This window comes from Corapipo altera, unplaced genomic scaffold, assembly GCF_003945725.1.
Source record: "Corapipo altera isolate COAL_440 unplaced genomic scaffold, ASM394572v1 75, whole genome shotgun sequence".
In the NCBI taxonomy this organism is placed as follows: domain Eukaryota; kingdom Metazoa; phylum Chordata; class Aves; order Passeriformes; family Pipridae; genus Corapipo; species Corapipo altera.
In genome coordinates, this window is record NW_020884887.1 from 11,153,907 (window position 1) to 11,175,255 (window position 21,349).

The 21,349-nt window shown below is 42.2% G+C and overlaps 1 protein-coding gene across 1 annotated transcript; it reads left to right on the forward strand.

Moving 5' to 3' along the window:
* Positions 1-2,093: 2,093 nt before the first annotated feature.
* On the forward strand, positions 2,094-21,235 carry TBC1D9B (TBC1 domain family member 9B; the record flags this gene model as incomplete). The annotated part of the gene is made up of 21 exons (XM_027643511.1): positions 2,094-2,208; positions 4,666-4,784; positions 5,776-6,004; positions 6,659-6,917; positions 7,536-7,743; positions 7,876-8,088; positions 8,238-8,399; positions 9,007-9,157; positions 9,555-9,769; positions 10,506-10,623; positions 11,318-11,603; positions 12,156-12,285; positions 13,461-13,559; positions 14,223-14,291; positions 15,069-15,312; positions 15,599-15,664; positions 15,819-15,890; positions 16,301-16,351; positions 17,425-17,472; positions 17,905-18,011; positions 18,781-21,235. Coding segments are annotated over 21 exons (3,654 nt in total), but the record flags the coding sequence as incomplete, so codon positions are not given.
* Between the last annotated feature and the right edge of the window lie 114 nt (positions 21,236-21,349).

A 21,349-nucleotide genomic window follows, 5' to 3' on the forward strand; every position in this document is an offset into this window, starting at 1 on the left:
GGGGGGGGCCCGGCGGGGCTGGGCCGGAGCTGTCAGCGCTCAGGTGCTGCTGCCGCGGAGCGCAAATAACTAACGGGGCGCTTCCCTTGTGGAAAATGGCTTCTCACCCTTCTCGCGGTGCCTTGAATTGTTGAGGTGGTTTATTTTGTGTGTGTTGTGTGTGCTTTTTCAAGATTCGGAGGACGGCAGCAAGGCGTGGTTTGTGATCAGTAGCGGTGTGGAAAGCTGTGCTGTGCATGGGCCGGGGGTGAAGCTGGGTGGGTGCAGCCCCGTGGGAAGTACCCCGCGTGTGTTGGGGGCACAGCCCGTGTTTGTGACAGATGTTAAAATAACCTGATTGCCACCAAGGCTCAATATTAGCAGCAACAAAAGATCCCCTCACCTTTAGAACACCCCGTTTGTGTGCAAAATGCTTTGCACGGTTATGTGAATAACAAAAGTGTGCGTTTTACACTTTTGAATTACAGCCAGTGCCTTGTATTAGCCCAGTTAACCAAACATACAAACTAAGAAATGAGGCAGCTGATAAACATCCTGAGCATATTTTATCTTTTCATAGTGTTCAAAATTATTTTTAACTGCTCTGTTTGATGTAACATAACTTATCTGTGTAGTGTTGCATGTAGGCCTATACGTCAATTCTACAATTTACCAGGTTTTTACAAGAAGAAGTGATGTCCAGTGCTATTCTGGAGACATCTAAACTGATGTTTAAATGAATGGTTGAAGCTTTAAGCCGGTTTACTTCTTGAGCTGGTTTAGTTCAGTGAGAGAGCCTCTCCAGAGCTCCAGTGGGTTAAAAGCCATGTGTGCTCTTTGAGGAACACTACAGTGACATTTCAGAGTTAGAGTGGGATATTCAGCCAAACTGGAAGGGTGTTGAAGTTGCTGTCAGACTCAAGTTCTTAAATGTTTTGTTACCAGTCTGTGTGTCAATGTTTGACATGGTCACTACAGTCACAGGAAGGATTCAGAATGACCTTTTAATCCATATCCTGCCTAAAACTGTACACAAGAAACCCAGAGCCCAAGCTGAGATCCTGCTGTGCTGGATATATACGTGTTTGTTTTAGGGATTGCCAGATGAGCTTCCTGTGGATGGTGTTTCTCTTGACATGCAATCAGTGGTATATTCCTAATCTATTAATTGCATCACAGATAGCTAAAGGAGATAAGGGGAAGAAGTGGCATGTTTCATGATAAGGAATGAGATATGGCTGAGTACAGTTTGCTCAGGCTTAGCCAAACCATGGGAGCTGGGAATTGAGACTGGACCTCCCAGATGCTGAGCCATGGAGCCAACCATCCTCCCTCTCCAAGTTCTGATGTTAGATAACTTTTAATCATAAGGGTATTGCAAAAATAATTTGCATTAAAGATGCTTGTAGTACATTATCTAGCATAACAAAGGAAAGCATCATCTTAGATATTTTGTTTATCTAGTAAATAGACTTAATTGAAATAAATGGATTTGCCTTAGAAAGTCTGGGGACTTGTCAGCATTTACTCTGGAAGTGCCTCCTTTTTTATTGAACATTATATAAAAATAATTTAACTTCTGTATTACCAAATTTTGAGTCACTGACATCTTTGTTTAATCAAAGTACTTCTAGAAACATCCCTGAAATCTGTGAGCACCAGTTTTTCTAGATCAACTTGATTCTGTTTTGGATGAGTTATCTTACCTGCTGTTGGCATAGATGGTGCTGAAAGATACAGCATTGAAAACTCCTACGTCTTTTAGTTTAGTTAGGCTTAAAAATCACTATTCTTAACAGAAACCCCACAGAGGAAAATACATTTCACTTTCGTTAGAAAACTCTCCTAGGAAGGCAGAGAATTATAATGAGGTTTAGTAGGCATTTAATTGCCATCTAAACTTTTTCCATTACCAGGGGGACGGGCTGCAGTTGGTTTATAGGTATTTTACCTGCAGTGACAGGATGTGTGTCTTCATTTTCTCGACCAAGCTCTCCCATCTCAGCTGCAGACTGTGAGCATCAGCGTTTTCCTGTAGTGATGATACTATGTTTTTACTTAACCCAGTTCTCCGTTTTGGTATTGGATTGCTTTAATTTCTCTCTCTTTGCATCCTAGGTCTCCTTGTAGGAACACTAGATGTGGTTTTGGATTCCAGTGCCAGAGTTGCCCCGTACCGTATCCTGCACCAGACTCAGGACTCTCAAGTGTACTGGGCAGTGGCCTGTGGTATGTGCTGACATGACTTGTTGGGGACTGGATTTGGGTTATTCCATTGCCTTTTTGGTTCAGATGATCAGTTATGCCACGTAAGAATACCCTGTGACTGCTCAGGAAACCTTTCTAGAGTTTCCGATGGGGTAGTGGAAGATGGCGGAAATGACAGAAATTCTCAGTGATGTTTAAATGGTAGTTGAGGAACTGAAGGCTCTGCAAAAGGTTCTGTTGCTGCAGATGTTAGGAATTTTCTGTCTTCCAAGAGGTACCTGTTTGCAATGCCATAGTGAGATTGTTCAGAGGATAAAGCCAAGATTGCTGTGGGGTGGTGAATGTTGTGCCAAACTTGGTTACCAGGAGCATGGCACAAGATGGAAACATGTAACATTGTTCAAAGTGCCAGGGACTCTTTGGAGAATCTCTTTACTGTCTTAATCCAATTTTTTCTGTATTTCTGGCCTGTTAAATATCTTAGAATAATATTTTCTTTTAGCGCCAAGGATACTTGGCCTCTTTTACTTGAGAAATGCAACTGCTGTATTGGAATATAATTGTGCAACCATCTCATATCTGGTGGTGAACTTTGATTAAGGTTTTAGGTCTTGATGCTTGCTAAAGAGAAAATATCTTCAGACGTGTTTGTTAGACCAACTTTGTTTATAATAAGAATCTTCACTTCTCACTTTGTGGTTGAGGCGTAAAATCTGATCATGAAAGAATCATTTACTAAGCCCACAGATGTTCCTGTTCCCACCTTCTCCCAAGGCAACCAACACAATATTGTCCCTTGCAGAGCCACTTCAGTTTTGCAGATGAGGTGTTTAGAAGTTGCTGTGTTTCACAGAAATTCAGTTTCCCTTTTGGGGAGGGTGGAGGCAGGGAGTAAGAAAGACAGAAAACAAAATGGCAGGTCAGAAACTGCATAGAAAAAAGCAGAATATTTAGTGGCCACATGCAGTGCAGATCTGTAATTTTATACTATCTCAGTGAGTGTGTTATTTTTGTACAATTTCAGGAGTGTTTTAGTTGATACCCTCTATATCTCAGTTCCTTTTAAACAGTGCAGCCTGGGAAAGTGAGGTGGGCTGAGTAACACCCAAATGAAGTTCAGTAAATTATTCTACTGGAATAAATACATTGTCTTCAGCCAAAGTATTTTTTAATGATATCTGGTTCTCATTTTGCTGTGGAAGTAAGAGTACTGGCATTCACTTAAGGTTATAAATGTATATGGCTCTCTAGTTGAAAAATGCAAATATTTTATTTGCAGTTTATTGTGTGTACATGCTAGTGGGCAGCAGTATGGTCACACATGCAGTTTCAGGCTTTCAGCACTGTGTTCTTATGGCCATCTTTGTAGGAATTGCAGACTTTTACTCCTTCATGCATGTCATTCTAATGTTGTTCTTATAAAGATGTCAGTTATTGAGGCCAGGCTTATTTTAGCAATTTCTCTGCTGTCACTTGGTGGGAGATGCAGCTCATGGAACAAAACAGGACGCATTCCCCTGCTGTTGTTGCTGAACCTGTGGTTTTTTTCCCCAAAGGATTCTATGATTGTTAATTCTGTGCCCTTAAATAAACCATTTTGTATTACTCAAAATAATTTATGCTATAGAAACGTTGTCAGATGCTGGGATAGATGTCAGGTAAACTTATACACAGAGGCAACAGAACAAACATTTGTTGTCTAATCCATTGGGCTGTACACACAAACCCAAATTCATAGCCCTCTGCAGGGTGGTTCTATGCCAACAATATAGTGATAGCTGTCAATAGAGGGGAAGAAACCTTTTAGGAAACACAAATCTTTGAAATTATGAGCGGCAACCAACTAAGGCAGCTTTCTGTAGGAAAGTTCTTTAATTTTGTTACAGATTGAAGCTTATCCTTTGTGAAATGTTGTGGACTGTATGGTTAAAGACAGCTAACTATTTGATGTAAAGTTTGCTGAAAAGTTGTTTGTATTTTTTTTAAGAAAGCAGAGAACTTTCTGACGTAAATGTTTTGGTTGCTCTTTGGTTTAGAATTATATGCTCCCTGCTGACCATTGCCCCTGGGAAATGGAAGCTCTTTGTAGGTGTAAAAAGTTCGGTTGTTCTCAAATTTCAAGGTTCTTCTGACAGTTCATTATTTTTGTTCCAGAATACCAGGAATAAAGGAGTACTTCTCGACTGGAACATAAGAATGCTTTTTGTCTGGGGAAGAAAGCAGTGTTTGGTGTGCACTGGCAAATAGGATGATCTGTTGGTCGTGTGCTCATTATCCTTGGTGGCAGTGGAGACGTTTTATTAGAAACATAATGTTGGTGTACATAAAATATCCCTGACATGTACACAGTTGGTGTGTTTGATTTATCCTGATCACTGTTCAGTAATTATTAGTTTCCTGCTGTGAACTCGGAGGAAAAAAGACCTTGTTCTGGTTTTTTTTCCTAGCTCTTCTCATCATCTTTCTCTCCTTAACTAGGCTCATCTCGTAAAGAGATCACAAAGCATTGGGAGTGGCTGGAGAATAACTTACTGCAGACTCTGTCCATCTTTGACAATGAAGAGGATATCACCACCTTTGTCAAGGGCAAGATACATGTAAGTGACGTTTCCCTGAAGGACTTTTGGATCCTGAGAAAGAATGGGGAGATGGTTTTGAGGATTTTTGTATCCTTTTTTATCCTTTTCAGTCATGCATAGGTATGAAATTGTCGTGGAACACATTGTCAGCATCAGGTCACAGCCAGAACTGGACAAATGTGTTTGGGGGAGAAAGGTGGGAGCAGTAGATCTCAAGGAACAGCCTGTTTATGATGCTCCTACTAATTACAATATAGTACCTCTTTAAAATCTTGCTGATTATACCTTTGAATGCAGGGAGAATGTTTAACAAGGGTTCACCTAGCAACAAATGCAGGAGAGAGAATTCTAATTTGCAAGCAAAGTACTTGCCCTGCCACACTGGTCTGAAAGGCATCTGGGTGAAGGAACTGCACCCCAACTTCCACTGTCTTTCGAGTCAGACAGGTGACTGCCTGTTGTACAGTTAACACACTTCAGATTCCCAGCCCACAAATCCTCCAGTGTACAAGCTTATAAATGCAATTTTTTACTGAACAGCAGAAAATTGAGTCATTTTCAGCTCTCCTGTCAGATTCTTTGTATTTTCTATGCGTGAGAGAGGTTGTGATCATTTGTTTTTCCTTCTGGCCAGTCAGGATCTGACAGATTGCAGAGTTCTGCCCTTCCTGGCAGATGATCTTCTTCCCGTTGAAGAAGCATGTATGCAAGGGAAAAGAGACTCTGGTTCTCCTGCAGGCTGTTCAGGTGTTCTCAGGCCAGCCATGAGGAGCTCAGTCAAACGTTAAACATCAGTGCTTGTGGCGTGTGCTCAGGGGTGGATCCAGATCCCAGAGTCCCCCATGATCTGACCGCCCTTTCTGCACGTCTGCTGTTTCTCTGACGTGACAGGACTGAAACTGCTGTGCCGTGTTACTTCTTTGCTGCTGTGACCCTTTGCTGTACGTTATGTCTGCCAGCAGGCAGGTCCCCTTCCATTTCTTCCCTCTCTCCTCCCGTGTCCTTTCAGGGCATTATTGCTGAGGAGAACAAGAATGAGCAGCCCCAGAGTGAAGAGGATCCAGGTAAATTCAAAGAGGCCGAACTGAAGATGCGGAAGCAGTTTGGGATGCCCGAGGTGGAGAAGTTGGTCAATTACTATTCCTGCAGCTATTGGAAGGGACGTGTACCCAGGCAGGGTTGGCTGTACCTCACTGTCAATCACCTCTGTTTCTACTCTTTCCTACTGGGCAAAGAAGGTGAGTTAGGAGCCTGCAAGTTGTTTTTCTGTCATTTCCCGTGATCTTTTTGATGCAGTTGATGTTCTGTGTGAACTCCTTTTTAGGCTGACAGTTTTTTTCCCTTTTAGGAATCCTTGAGCTCTGGCCCAGCCCATAGATTGCTCTCACAGGCACTTCAGTGCTGTTTATACTGAATGCTTGAGTCATTTTTCAAAACATTTCTCAAGTTGTGCTGAAGTTTTACTCAAATTGGATTACTTTTTACAAGTTTTACTCAGACTGGATTAGAGAACCAAGGAGTATTTTTACCTTGGTGAGTTTTATCTGGTACAACTGCCAGGACCCAGTATTTACAAAGCATGAGCTCCTGAGTCCAGAGCTGATTTGCTGGAAAGAATTAATGAAAACTTGAATAATTGTAGTTGAAAGCATTTACTGGATGGGAGATAGTCCTTTTGGAACTGCATTATTTCTAGTCTAGTTAATCCCAAAGATTATTTCCAAGTATTTTTGGAGAACCCAGCAAAAGTATGAAGAAAAGAATTGCCCATTTGTAAGAGGGGGAAAAATGTTGCTACGCTGAGAGCTTGGTAGCTGCTTGACCTTCGTTTCTGGTTAATTGCTGTTTTGCCTCAAATTGTAATAACAGTATTTTTTAATTTTTTTTCCCAGTTACACTGGTGATCCAGTGGGTGGATGTAACCCAGCTAGAAAAAAATGCTACACTGCTGTTCCCTGAGTGCATTAAAGTAAACACAAGGGACAGTGAACTCTATTTTTCCATGTTCCTCAACATCAACGAGACATTCAAGCTGATGGAGCAGTTGGCCAACATTGCCATGCGGCAGCTGCTGGATAACGAGAGCTTCCTGCAGGACAAGTCTCTCCCAAAGCCCAGGAAGCCTCTTAAGAACATCTCTGCATTAAAAAGGTATATGTTTCCAGCAGTGAGAAAAGAAGATAGATAATAGAGGATTGTAATATTAAGTCTGCATTACTTTGTAGCTCCCAGGTGTCACTGGGGTTTTCTCGCTCACTTATTTCAGCCATTAGCCCTCTGCCTAGTGTGTTTTGTTCCCATCCCAAAATGGAGCTGAATTCACACATACCCTCGTGACTTTCTCATGCATGACTAGGCACTGTTAGAAGGATTTTTCAACTAGAAACTGCCCAAAATCCTATGTAAAAAAAGTGAAAGAAGAAAATTACACCAACCCCTTTGAAGTTGAAGGTTTATAAAAAATAACATGTATTTATATTGTAAAAAATCCTCCCACTGAGAGCTGTTCTCTGTAGTGTAGCAGAGAAGTTTTGCATTTAAGTTTTGCAGATGCACTTGCATATTTTATCTTGCATTGCAGGACATACCTTGTCAGTGAGGCATGTCTGAAAAAACAGTCAGATAAGGGGTGGCATCTCAGTTAGAGAAGGGAATATAAGAATACACACTACAGTCTGAAGGCTGTGATTGGAACTTAGCATTAGTGTTCGAGTGGGTTTTTCAAGTAAGGAAAAAAACCTGTGGGTACTACCCTTTACTTTTCCCCAGAGACCTGGATGCTCGAGCCAAAAATGAGTGCTACCGTGCCACTTTCCGGTTGCCCAAGGATGAATGCCTGGATGGACATACAGACTGTACCTTGTGGACACCATTCAACAAGACACATATTCCTGGCCAGATGTTTGTTTCCAACAATTACATCTGTTTTGCCAGCAGGGCAGAGGAGGCCTGTCATCTCATCATTCCTCTCAGGGAGGTGGGCATTTCTTAGCTATATATTAAGACTGCAGGCCTTTCTTGTCTTTTTTGTGCTTCTGTCTTTTGTGCTGTGCTTTTTAGATAATGGAGAACGTGCTAGATCCAAATGGTCCTTGTCTTTGTGTTCTAGGTGACAATAGTTGAGAAAGCAGATAGTTCCAGCGTCTTGCCCAGCCCTCTGTCCATCAGCACTAAAAGTAAAATGACTTTCTTCTTTGCCAATCTGAAAGACCGAGATTTCTTGGTGCAGAGAATCTCTGACTTCCTGCAGAGAACACCGTCCAAGAAACCATGTGGCACCGACAGGGAGTGGAAGTGGAATTTGGCTGATGCCAGTTGTGAGGTACTGAGGAAATAGCTGAGAGGAACTTTTCAGAGCAATGCTCCTTACAGTGTGTTAGCAGTGCTTGTAACCAGCCAGTGCTATCTCTATTGGCCATTAGCAGAGGAGGAGGCAGCCTGAGCTCAGACACTTTCTGTTCTGTTGTTCAGGAGGTTCCAGAGCTGCCTTCCAGCAGCCCACTGGCCATCAGCCCCATGTCTGCTCTCGGCCATCGACCCGTCAACTTCTGTGCTGGGGAAGTGCCAACAGCCTCACAGGGACTGCTCAAACTCTTCAGAAGGAACTCTGAGGAGCTCTCTGGACCGAAAGGGGTAAGTAATATTTTAATGTAAAACAATTAACTTTAAAAACTTTGCAGTAGGTTGCAGATTTCCTTGTCTTCTCTAAGAGTGAAAATGCATTTATCCCTGGTCAGTCCTGCAGTATCACTTCTGTGTCTGTGACAGGGATAGTGCTGCATAGATGGAACCTAACCCTCAACTTACTTTGTCAGTACTGACACACCTGAGATAGTTGACTAGAGACTGAGAAATTAGTATTACCAGTGTTATGGGATGTGAATTTGTGGCTGTGAGGAACTACTTTTCTTCGGATCGAGAGAGCAGAGAACTGATATCTCTGCTTGTTAATTAATCATCATAGTCCATGGTTCTGCTTCCATTTATGTGGAGATTTGCAAGGTGTAGTGCCATTGCACAGCCCATGTTAGTGTTGTAAAGACTTGACTTTAAGCAAGGTCAGAAATGATTCAGAACAGGGGAAATTAGCATATACACCCTTCAGCAAAAAAGAGAAGATTTAAATGTCACAAGGCATTTCTCATGGGAAGAGCAGGTCTGAGTATATGCAGAAATCACCTGTCCTACAAACATAAAAATGCATTAATCTCCTAAAGTAGCTATATTTGTTCCTATGAAGGCAAAGGAGAAGATGAAGGAAGAGTCTTGGAACATTCATTTCTTTGAATATGGGCGAGGAATGTGTATGTACCGCACTGCCAAGACGAGGGAGCTGGTGCAAAAAGGAATCCCAGAGAATCTTCGTGGAGAGCTGTGGCTCCTTTTCTCAGGTAGGATGTTCTGCTGGATATTTTGACAGCTAGCAAGAGTAAGCTTTCTGCTCATCTCAAGGGAAAAGGTATGAATCTTATTTCAGAAGAAATTAATGACAGGTTGACTCCACTTGAATGATACTTCATGGTGGGTTTTTTGCCAAAAATGCAGTGATCACAGTCATGAGATAACTGTCTTTATGAGCCTAGTAGCTGCTTGGCCTCCTTTGTCTGTGTTTTAGTGTTGGGACCTAGACTTTAACAGGGTGATTTAATAATGAGTTTGTTCCCATACTTTCACATCTGTTTGTAGTTGATGAGTTCATGCGGTGCTTCTTGGCTCCCTCATCTCTGAAACTGGGCATAAAATCTGTATTCCAAAGCTCCAGAGGTAAAGTGATATTTGCCATTTCAGGGGCTTGGAACGAGATGGTGACTCATCCTGGTTACTATGCAGATCTTGTGGAAAAGTCAATGGGAAAGTACAATCTCGCTACAGAGGAAATTGAGCGAGATCTGCACCGCTCTATGCCAGAACATCCTGCCTTCCAAAATGAGTTGGGAATTGCTGCCCTCCGGAGAGTCTTAACAGCTTATGCATTCAGAAATCCAACAATTGGGTACTGTCAGGTAAGAAAGAAGTCTTAAACTTGTTAATCTTACACAGTGACCATGACTGACTTGGTCATTTTCTGCAGCTTTTTGTTCAGTTTCAGTCTTTCCTTCATGCTGTCCGTGTGGTGGTGGGACAGTAGGAAAGAAGTCCTTATGCTGCAACATCTCTTAAATACCTTTTGAATACAACATTTAAATAGACTTTTCATGTGGTTGTTAGATGTAATGTCAGAGTCTTTACTGGTTTTCCTGCCAGAGCTTTCCACAGTTCAGCAAAAACATCTTCTGGTTTCATTAAAAAGAGCAGTTAAATCAAATCAGTGATGTTGCACATGGGCAGTATATTGAAAATGAAGCCAGTTGCTGGTTTATGAAACAACTTGGTGGAAATTCAAGTTCATTTTGTGTATTAGAGGTTCTCATTATGTTCTGTTATGACCAAATTGTTACTAAGCTTTTTGTGAAAACTCTGAAAATTATTCTTAGTCACATTGTTTTCTGAAAGTGCTTGACAAAAGGTCACCATATTATTTGCTGCCTCACAAAAAGAGGAACTGAAAACAGGAAGGTGCATTGGTTTAAGGGCATCCATTGACTCAGATACCAGTAAGAGCTGGAAAGGGATGTGACTCTTAGTGACAGCTTGCTGTATTCATGGTTTTAAAGTTAGATGATGATGAATGGCAGAGGTTTCATGAAGACCTTCTTGTTTTTCTCCTGTACTTGTGTATTTGGCTGTGCTGGCTCACAGGCCATGAACATTGTTACGTCGGTGCTGTTGCTCTACTGCAACGAGGAGGAGGCTTTCTGGCTCCTGGTGGCTTTGTGTGAGCGGATGTTGCCAGATTACTACAACACAAGAGTAGTGGGTGAGTCTTTGTCAAATCCATGCTGGAGCCTGGATTTTCAGCTGCAGTTGCACCAGCATCTCCCAGGAGCATTTTGTTGTTCAGACTTAATTAAATGTGAAGCATTTTAAAGATGAGGAAGCACAACCCTGTTCCATTTGAAGTCGCAGGTGTGTGTTGGAGACATAGGAAGAGACACTACAGGCTACCAAGGTAGTAGTACTACCTTGTAGTAACAAGGAAGATGAAGTAACTAGAAATTGGTAGCAGGAGGGACCATTTGTAGTAAGGAGACTTATCTAGAAGAAAATTATTGAGTTTTGGTCTTACCCATCTGAATGATGTATTAAATTTTTGAAACAGGCTCCTGGAAAAGGTTAGCGAAAGCACTGCTTCATGGGCTTTGGAAGTGGGTCTGTATAAAAGAGTATAGTTTAGTGTAAATACCATAATATCAGTAATCCTCCACCTCTCCATTCAGTGAAAATGCATCAGTCAGTGAGAGGTTCTGTGTCTGCATGCTCTGCAATGTAGGAAGTCTTTACCTAAATATGTTGTTTTTATTGCAAACGGGGAGGAAGATTAAATTAATGTCTTAATTTTAGTTCTGATTCTCAGAGACTTATATGAAACTAAGTGAACTCACACTGTTTTGGGTGTAGTACCATGATACCACCAGTTTTAGTTCTACTGTTGCTTCTTTTGTCCATTTCAGGTGCATTGGTGGACCAAGGGATCTTTGAAGAACTCACACGAGAGTATCTTCCACAGCTGTCAGAAAAGATGCAGGACCTGGGAGTGATTTCCACCATATCCCTTTCCTGGTTTCTCACTCTCTTCCTCAGTGTCATGCCCTTCGAGAGTGCTGTGGTCATTGTTGACTGTTTTTTCTATGAGGGAATCAAGTTTATCCTGCAGGTGTCACTGGCCATACTTGATGCCAACATGGAGAAGTTGTTAAAGTGCTGTGATGAAGGTGAAGCCATGACTATTTTGGGCAGGTACCATTCATTGTTCTTATTTATAACTGAATAGTGACAGTGCCCTTTTAGTCATCCTCTCTTTCTACCTAGTTCCATTACACAGCAGGTCACAGATAACACTCTAAGATGAAACTTGAGCTCCAGAGAGGTTTGCTGTTGCTTTCTACAACAGCTGAAATTAATTGTTAGCTCAACTTTGGAGTAATCCCATATTTCTGGAATTGTTTGCTTTGCAGCATAATACATTCCTGTATTTCAGTTTGAGTTTGAACTCTCAAAGGTTGTTTATTCAAAATTCACATAATAATTCTGCTCTACTATTAGGAACAGACCCTGTCAGGAATTGCCTTCTAGAAAAATAAAACTTTATCAAGAGATATCTCCCAAGTTTCGTAAATGTAAGATTTTCTTGTTTGAAATGGGAATCTTTTCTATGTGCAGCAAGATACGCAGCTTATGACTAGAAGCCCACTTTCAAAAGAGTAGATAGCCCAAAAATAAAGTGAAAATCAACTTTACTTCAGACACTAATCTCAAGAGTCTTGCATCTGTTCTCTTTTTTCCCCACAGATACTTGGACAATGTAGTGAACAGACAGAGTGTCTCTCCCCCTATTCCCCACTTGCACGCCTTACTGACGAGTGGAGATGAGCCACCACTGGAAATCGACATCTTTGAACTCATCAAAACCTCCTATGAGGTCAGGTTCTGGCTTAGTTTTTGCCCAAGAGATTTTTCTCTCCTAACATCCCATTTTATACTTTGCACAGCCAGAATTTGAACAGTGTTCATAGCTTGAGGTGCTTAAGGATTTGCCAGCTGAAGCCATTACTCCAGCTGCTTGGTGTGGGTAGAATCTGACACTGCTGACTATTGTGGATTACAAAGAGTCTCACCAACACCAGTGGGGACTAAAATGAAGACTGCAAATAAGTAAAAAGTTACAGACTAGAGTTTTCTTTCTGCTTTGCCTAAAAAGTCTCCATTCTTACTTGTATTTGAGGATTACCAGTTCTAGGGAGTTAAGGAGGGAAATTCAGGGTAAAAATTTGAGGTAAACTGCAGAAACATTGGAAGCATTGCAGTCCACATGCATAGGAATCCTCAGCTGTGAGCCATGTTGTCGTAATAGGAAGGTGATCCCAGAATGATGCCAGTGCTGTTGAAATACCTCTGCAGTGGTGGAGGTGGACCTTGTTATTCATACTGAGAACAAACTCATAAGAAATTGGATTCTGAATGATGGAAAAAAGACCAGGAGAGAACTGATGTTTGACATTCTCTGCTATGCTTTGTAAAGTGTGGGATCATTTCCCTTTTTATCTCCTGTTTTTCATCCTGTCCCCTTCCAGCTATTTACAGGCAGGCAGCTGTCATTACACTGCATATTTTGTTTGCTTCTTCAAGTCTGCCATCTATGTTTGTTCCTGGTTTCTTTTATCATAGAGTGTCACCACATTCATATTAAATGTCTGACCTAGTCATTAGAAAAACCTCTTGACTTAGGTGTTTCCAGTTGAATCCCATAGGGGTCCTAGAGGAAAAAAAACAGGGCTGAAATGAATGACAACCTGTCTATTCTCTTGTCTCTGCCACAGTATAGGACCTGTATTTCTGTCAGTCCTGACAGATCCTTTTTCATCTGTTCTGTAGAAACCTCTGATGTTGGATTTCTCATGAATTCTGAATTACTTTTCTTGCAGGACAGGGGGGAATAGGGAATAGAGCTCAAATTTTTTGCTGCTGGTAAAAGGCTTCTAGTGGGTTAAGACCATCTCTGAGGGGTAGTACACTTGTTAAAGAACATGTAGCTGAAGATGGGTTGTTTTTTCTTTAGAAGATGAAGTTGACCTGGTCTGCTTCCTTTTCTTGTAGAAATATAGCAATCTGAAGGCAGATGACATTGAACAAATGCGTTTTAAACAAAGGCTGAAGGTGATCCAGTCTCTGGAGGATACAGCCAAGAAGAGTGTGGTATGTGACTCCCAGACTGAATGAGCTACCAAATGGCACAGTCATGGAATGTGTTTTGCTGCAAGCATCAAGAAACTTTGCGCTGTAGCTGTGGCATGGAGGAAGATAACAAACACTTGTGGGCCTTGTCATAGTCTCCATTGCCTGGTGCTGTGTGTTTTACTGCTTGCCTGGAATCTTTGAGAAAAAGCTTGCTAGCAGATAATTATTTTACTGCCATTTAGAGAGCATGCAAGTGCATTACAGAACTCTACAGAAGGGTTCATGGCCAAAGGGCAGTGCCCGTATCTGTTGCCATTATCTCCCATGTCCTAGTGTTTATTTCACTGTTGTTTTTCAATGCATCTGAGTCAAACCTCTGAAGATAAAAACAGGAGAAAGGGGCAACACAGTCTGCTCAGTCAGGTCTGCACAAAGAGGAAATAAGCACAGTAATATTTTTTCTAACTACTCAAAACATCAGCAGTTTCTTCTTGACTGCAGACTGTCTTCCTGACCTGTGTCCAGGGATATTAGAATGGTTATGTTTTCCTTCCCATCCCGTGTCATATTTCCTTGCACTTAGTTTCTTCTCTTCTATGTTATGCAGATTTTTCAGTGAGTTGTATTTAATTTTTCTACCTTCAAAATAAATTGTTTGCTCTATTTTATCCCTGACTACAGGTCCGAGCTGTGTCTGGTGACATCGGTTTCTCTATTGAAGAACTGGAAGAGCTGTATGTAGTGTTCAAGGTAAGAAGCAAGAGTGAGGAAGGATGTTCTGACACAGAGAATACAAATAGCAAAATAAGTTGAAAGGGAAGCAATGACTTTGCTTCAGTTCTTGATGTTACCTATCAGAACAAATGTGACATCCTGTTACACGTGGTGCCAGTAGGACTGGCCCTATCTGAGTGATTATTTTTAATTTTTTTCCCCCAAAGATGGCCAAAACGCATTCACAGTATTTGAATGATACTTATTCTGAAAGAGACTGTGGAGTCAATGGAAAGGAGTGTCACATAACACTTAGAACAGGGAGCTAGGATTGACTGTACCTCAGTTTTTATTCTCAGGTTTTCCATTTACTTGTTCTGTAATTGTTACAAGATTACTTAAGGACTTTGCCTCTATTTGTCAGGGTATATATTTTTAAAAGAGTGATATTACCCAACAGCATTTATCAGTCACTGCAAACTCAGTTGCACTGTATTATAGACTCAGAAAGAGGCTTAGTTCTAAAACCAGCATGTTCCCTTTGCAATAAAGCCTGAGCATCATTTTGTTAAAACCTGAAATCGCGTTTTGTATTTTTCCCTTTAAATTGTTCTTTGTGTTTTTCCCGAAATCCCCATCTCTTCCTTCATTTCAGACTATTTTGTAGTGAAGTAAGACTGGGAATAATGGGGGAGATAAAGAGTGCCCTGCACTGTCTCTTCTTTGCTCACTCAGTGCTGTTCTTGAGCTGTGACAAAGTCTCCACTCCTGTGGTGCAGTATAATCCCACCTGTTGATCCTTTCCCCCCAAAGGCCAAGTACCTGATGAGCTGTTACTGGGGGAACAACCGCGCTGCCGCCGCCGCCCGCCGGGATCAGAGCCTGCCGTACCTGGAGCAGTATCGCATAGACATGGAGCAGTTCAGGGACCTGTTCATCAGCCTCACCCCCTGGGCCTGTGGGGCACACACACCTGTCCTGGCAGGGCGGATGTTCCGGCTTCTGGATGAGAACAGGGATTCTCTCATCAACTTCAAGGAGTTCGTGACAGGAATGAGTAAGTGCTGTTTTTGGAGAAGATGGGATATTGCATAAAAACATTTCTGTCCTTCTCCAAGAAGAGAACTAAAAGGAGAGAATGGTGTGTATGCTGTCACGAGGGGAGGGTGACAGGAAGCCTCAAGCTAAACAAAATACACCTTTTTGGAGTGGATTTGCTTCTGCACAGGACTTTGAGCAGTCAGCGTTTCCTTGTTGCATGGGAATTTATTCTGGTTTGAACCTGTGAGTAGAGGGTGATTCTTTATCCTATTTTTCTTGACCTTTTTTTTTTTTCTTTGCAGGTGGGATGTACCATGGTGACCTCACTGAAAAACTCAAAGTACTCTACAAACTGCACCTGCCTCCTGGTGAGTGATTAGTTCCGTATATTGCTGCTACTGAATGTGGTCTGTTCTGACATGCAGTTGAAATGGGATGCCTCATGAGTTTTGCTAATGAAGTGGGTGATACTGCTGTTCAGTTAGCTTAGAGACCTTAACATTTGCTTCTCTGTGAATACAGCTCTGAATCCAGAGGAGACAGAATCTGCTTTGGAGGCCACAAGTTATTTCACAGAGGATGTGACAACAGAAGGTAATGCAACACTGCTACCTTTACCTCTCAGTTTAGGCAGGAGTTGCAGCAGAGATCCATGTGCTGTGGACAGTGATTTTGTGCAAGGCATGGTCTCATGCTGGCAGTGTGTTAAGACTGCCAGTGTGTTTGAGCTCACTGTCTTCGTTGCATGATGGGGAAGAAGTTTGGAGCTAAAACTCCTCAGTGCCCATTTCATGCAGGGTACAGCATGCTCTGAAGCACAGTCATAAACTGCTGAGGAGGAGCAGTGTGCTTTCACCAGCCCCTGTCTCCCACCATGATTTAGGTTTTTCATGCAAGTCTCATTGTCTCTCTTGTTTTTGTTTCCTTCTCTGTGTCTATGTCTGGCCTCTTCTTCTGTTTTATCTGGGATATTGTCCCCTCAACCCCTTTTTCTGCTGCTCAAGTATCTCCTTTTGTCTCAGAGCTGGATATCTGCCTGCACTGTGAGTCTCAAGGTCAGTCCATGGGTTATGTGCATGCATTGAGCATGACTATGGTGCTGATACCACCTGCCAGCACCATTATGCTGATGTAAATACTCTGAAGTTGTTGCTGCTGCTCCTCTCTTGTGACACTCTCACAATTAATAAAGTGCTATAAGTAATTAAATATCTTTCAGAATATTCCACCTATTGAGTTTCAACCCTGGTCTAAATAGGTTTTGTCTGGCTTCTTTTAGTGGAATTTATCTCACCCTTGGAATTTGTGGTTGAAAATATGCTCAGAATAAACTGGGATGAGGTGCTAGGCTTGCTGGCCTGTGTAGGTGATCCCTGGGCCTACTCCACAGTCTTCTATTTTAGAGGAATAAGGATGCATGCCATTGAATTGAAAAACTGTTAGTAGACTAGTTTACTGCATTTCTTAAAATACAATTTTAGGGATTGTCAAATAGGAGGTCAAAATATGTCAGTCATGCTAAATGTTTACCAAAATACAATGATACTTAAAAAATACATGAGTAAGTACAAGAGGTATTTGTGCAGTTTGGTGCTAGGTGGCTAAATTAACAGTCAGAGTTGGAACCAAGATTTCCTATTTACTCTAGTGACAGTGTAGGGAATCAGGAGAGAAGTTTGTGAAGTTAGACTGCAAATTGCTCCTCAAGTGTCAGTTCAGTCAGTGAATAGTGGTGACTGTAGGTATTAGTCACATACATGCTCAGTAGTGGTTTGGGGTTTTTCCATTTGTTATCTTGCTTTGGATGACTGAACTTCCTTGTCTTTAGGCCATCACACTGCTTAGCTGCCTTTCATATCTGTGTTTAACCCTTTCTTTTAAGAGCTCTGCCCTCTACCTCAGCTTTTCAACCCACTTTTTGAGTGTGGCTCTTTATCCAGCTCATCCCATCAGCCTCTTGCTTCCATCCTGTTCTGTTCACTCCTCTAAACATGATGTGGAAGTGTGAGATCTAACTTCTATTAAATGTATTCTTGTATAATTTTATATTGAGTTGTCAAGTTCTTTGTGTGTTGTATTGCTGAAAAGCAGTTTTTAATTGTTATTTTATAATTCTGTAATTTTTTAGAAACCCAAGAAGATAAAGGAAGGAGAAATGAGAATGGTCCAGAAAAAGGTAATTTCATCATCCATTAGACTACACTCTAGTCTTTCTCATGTTATGAACTGTTCATTGTCCCATGCTGATCAAGGAGACCTTTCAGTGTCCCCTGTGGACAGAGGTGAAGTGGGAGGTGAGCTAGGAAATAATTCTTACTGCTCCAACTCTTGTACATACCAAGATCACAGTGTTTGTAAATCATGTTGGGTAAGTTGTCAACTCATAGAGTTCATTTATGAGAAGTGGAGCTGATGCAGCACTGTTAAAATTTTTGCTCTGCTGAGCTGGATCAGATAAACCAGCAGAAAACAACACAGCATTCCTGGTATATGCTTTCCTGGACTGTCAATAAAACCTGCCTCCAGCCTGATTTTTGCTAGCACAGCATTCACTTTTTAAGTCTGAAACCATTAACCGCCTCACTAGTGGCTTGTTCTTGCCTTGCAGAGGAGAAAGGTACCAGTCCACAGGACTATAGATACTACCTGAGAATGTGGGCTAAGGAAAAAGAGTCCAAGAAAGAAACCATTAAAGACCTCCCCAAAATGAGCCAGGTAAGAAGTGAATGTGCAGGTTTCCAGTTTAGTGGGGATTCAGCAGGACGTGGAGCCATTGTGCCAGCATGCTCAGTCCTTACCTGTAGCTTGCCCTGCTGGTCTGGTCTGGTGAACTTTAGAACCTCTAATTCCACACTTTTCTGTTAAATTCCACAGTGGATATGGGCAAACTGCTTTGTTTTAACCAATCAAATGTATTGGATTCCTCCTAGACCAATTTTTCCTGTAAGAACTGCAATCTGTGTTTTCCCTCCAGAGCAGAATGTCTCAAATAATGCCATTGGTCCCAGAAACTTGTTTGACTCTTTTGGTTTTGTGTTGCCTCAAGTTACAGCTGCTTGGTGGAGAGTGAAGAATGTGGTTACAGAAGAGAGAGTCAGATGACTGATGTGATCTTTTCTGTCTCTAATTTTCTTGATGGATGCTATTTAAACCAGTTTGTAAATGCTTAAGCAGCTGACCACAGAAGAGTAGCAGAATAGAAGTAAAACTTTAGATTTTCTCAGCTGTGAATATGTGACTATTCATTTGCCAGCAAAAAACCCACCCCTGTTAGATTGCCAGCTGTGTCTCAATGTAGCCACTACAGGAGAGAGAGGGGAGTTTGCCTGTGTCAGACTGTTCTGAGTCAGTACAGTCAGTTGCCACTTACTTGGTGGGAAGGCAAATAAACAATGAGTCATTCGAGATGGTGCCTGTTGCTTCATCAGCCACTGAAAACTTTTTTTAGCCTGAAGTATGATTTTTTGGTCTTTGTCTTTTAAAGGAACAGTTCATAGAGTTATGCAAGACTCTTTACAACATGTTCAGCGAGGACCCCGTGGAGCAGGAGCTGTACCACGCCATTGCCACTGTGGCCAGTCTCCTCCTGCGAATTGGGGAGGTTGGCAAAAAGTTCTCCAACAGGCCCACGAGGAAGTCTGAGGATTGCAAAGCAAACAATACCCAAGATCCTGTGAGTGAAGAGGAGTCACCAACGTCTGAACAGAGTCAGAATTCGGCAGTGGAGCAGCAACCTCAAGCTGACCATGAGGAGAAAGCCAGCATTGATGCTCAGCCTGAAAAAACACAGCAGGAAAACCAAACTCTAGGAGATGTGTCGGGGGAAGGACAAGGCTCTCCTTTACAGCTGCTATCAGATGATGAAACCAAAGATGATATGTCCATGTCCTCCTACTCCATGGTCAGCACAGGCTCCTTGCAGTGTGAAGACATTGCGGACGACACGGTCCTGGTGGGCTGTGAGGGCAGCAGTGCAGCTGCCAGGTATGGCAGCACCATTGACACTGACTGGTCCATCTCCTTCGAGCAGATCTTGGCCTCCATGCTGACAGAAACAGCCCTGGTAAACTACTTTGAGAAGAAGGTCAACATTCTCCAGAAGATCAAGGATCAGAAGAAGGTGGAGAGGCAGTTCAGTTCATCCAGTGACTATGAACTTTCCTCTGTGTCAGGGTGAACTCAAGAAAGCAGGAGTTGTCTTTTGGAGATAAAACGGGAAGATAAAGTGGCAGATGGCAGGATGGTTTGGTATTTTCTGTTTGGGGTTTTTTTTGTTTAATCAGAGACCAGTAACTACACAATTACAATAGATTCCAATTCATAAGGGGCTTCTGACAGTGACTGTTTTGTGTAGGTGCTTCTTTGGCTACTCTGGCTGACAGAATTAGATTTACATTCTCGAGAGCCATTAGAACCTAATAGCCCCTGACATATAGAATTACCACCATAAATTATGCATGTCTGCCTTTTGCTGTCTTTTATTTTAATGAAGTTTTATTTCAGACAGTAACTGCTCCTTGCCTGCCCTTGTTTGCTGTAGGTTCTTGGGTAACTTGCACAGCAGATGCAGCCTGGCTTGAAACCATGCTCACCTCTGGCTGCCAGTCCGAGAGCTAATGCAGTGTAGTTGAGTGCTATAGGACCCTGACCTATAAATAATCTTGTAAGTTCTTGTAAGCTGTTCTGTGACTCAGCAGCTATAAAGCAAATGTACCCCACTGCTCCCAGCACCCTCAGATCTAAACACAGACGTTGCTCAGACCTTCAGGTTTCTTTCAGATGTGGTTTGGCATTTTCATAGTGTACGACCACTTACTTTCTCCTTCAGCATTCAGGAGTTTTCAGACAAACCTAGTTTTCTAGCATTTGCTTTTCTAATCATCTGAAAGCCATTAGTTTTGGTTTGTCTGGGAAGCCACAAGCTCCTTTACTTCAGTGCAGAAGTAATACTGAGTCAATCAGTGGACCCATGATGGTTATGATGAGGGAATAAGTTCCTAAATTAGAAGGCAGTGAATCAGCCTCGGTGTTCCAGGGCAGTGGCACACTGGTCTGCTGGGCTTTTCCTGTCGGTACATTCACCGTTTATTACTGATTCTCCACTTTTACTGGCTAGTGATGGGTCCAGTTTTTAGATGGAATACTCTGATCAGTCAGCCCTCACAAATGCTTGGGGCAGGAAGGTGTGCAGGAGTGTTGTGCCACGCACTGCTGCTCAGTGTGTCCTTTCTGAAGTCTAGCAATGGACATGCTCTTAGAAACTCCTGCACATCCAAGGGCATTTATACCTAAAGAGAAAGAATTCAGAGCAGCGTGGCCCTCTGCCATCAGCCCGCTGTGGGAAACCTCCACACTAGATCTCGTTCCAGTTAGAGTCAAAATAACTGGGAGGCTGAGGGAGTGCTCTTTTAAATCAATTAAAACCAGAGGAAACTAGAAGTTGCCCTTCTGGTAGCAGGGTGTGTGCTCCAAGGAAGCAGAATTAATGCTGTTACTACAGATAAACTCATCTCAGCACGCAGGCAGTGACCCTGCAGGGCCAGGGGGAGAGGTGCTGCTGCTCGGCCAGAGCAGACCCCGCACTGAAGGCAAGGTTTGATCCAGCTTTTGGCTGGCATTTGGAATAAAAGGGTAGGAAGGACACATACAGTATAAGGGTAGGAAGGACACGTACGTGGATGTTCCCATTTAACACTACTCGGTGTGCTACTCAGTGTTAATTCATCCTCGTGACATTCTCAGTGTGTATTCACAGCTGGTACATATTTCTTATTTCTCTGCCTCCTCTGTCCTGTATCACTGGAGAGCAGCCATTAGTAAAATTGCTTTTACTAATTATTCAGTAATTTATTGTAATTTTTTTAAAGTACAAATAATACATGTGATTTTACACTGTCTGTCTTATCTGTCATGTATTCAATAAATGAACCAGGATCCTACACGCTATTTGGCTGCCTTTTATTTCTCTGAGCTCGTGGAACATTGCTGGTTCTTTGTCCAGGAGGGTGGTTATTGAAAAGAGCAGACTTGGTGGGACTGCAGTGTGACCTACC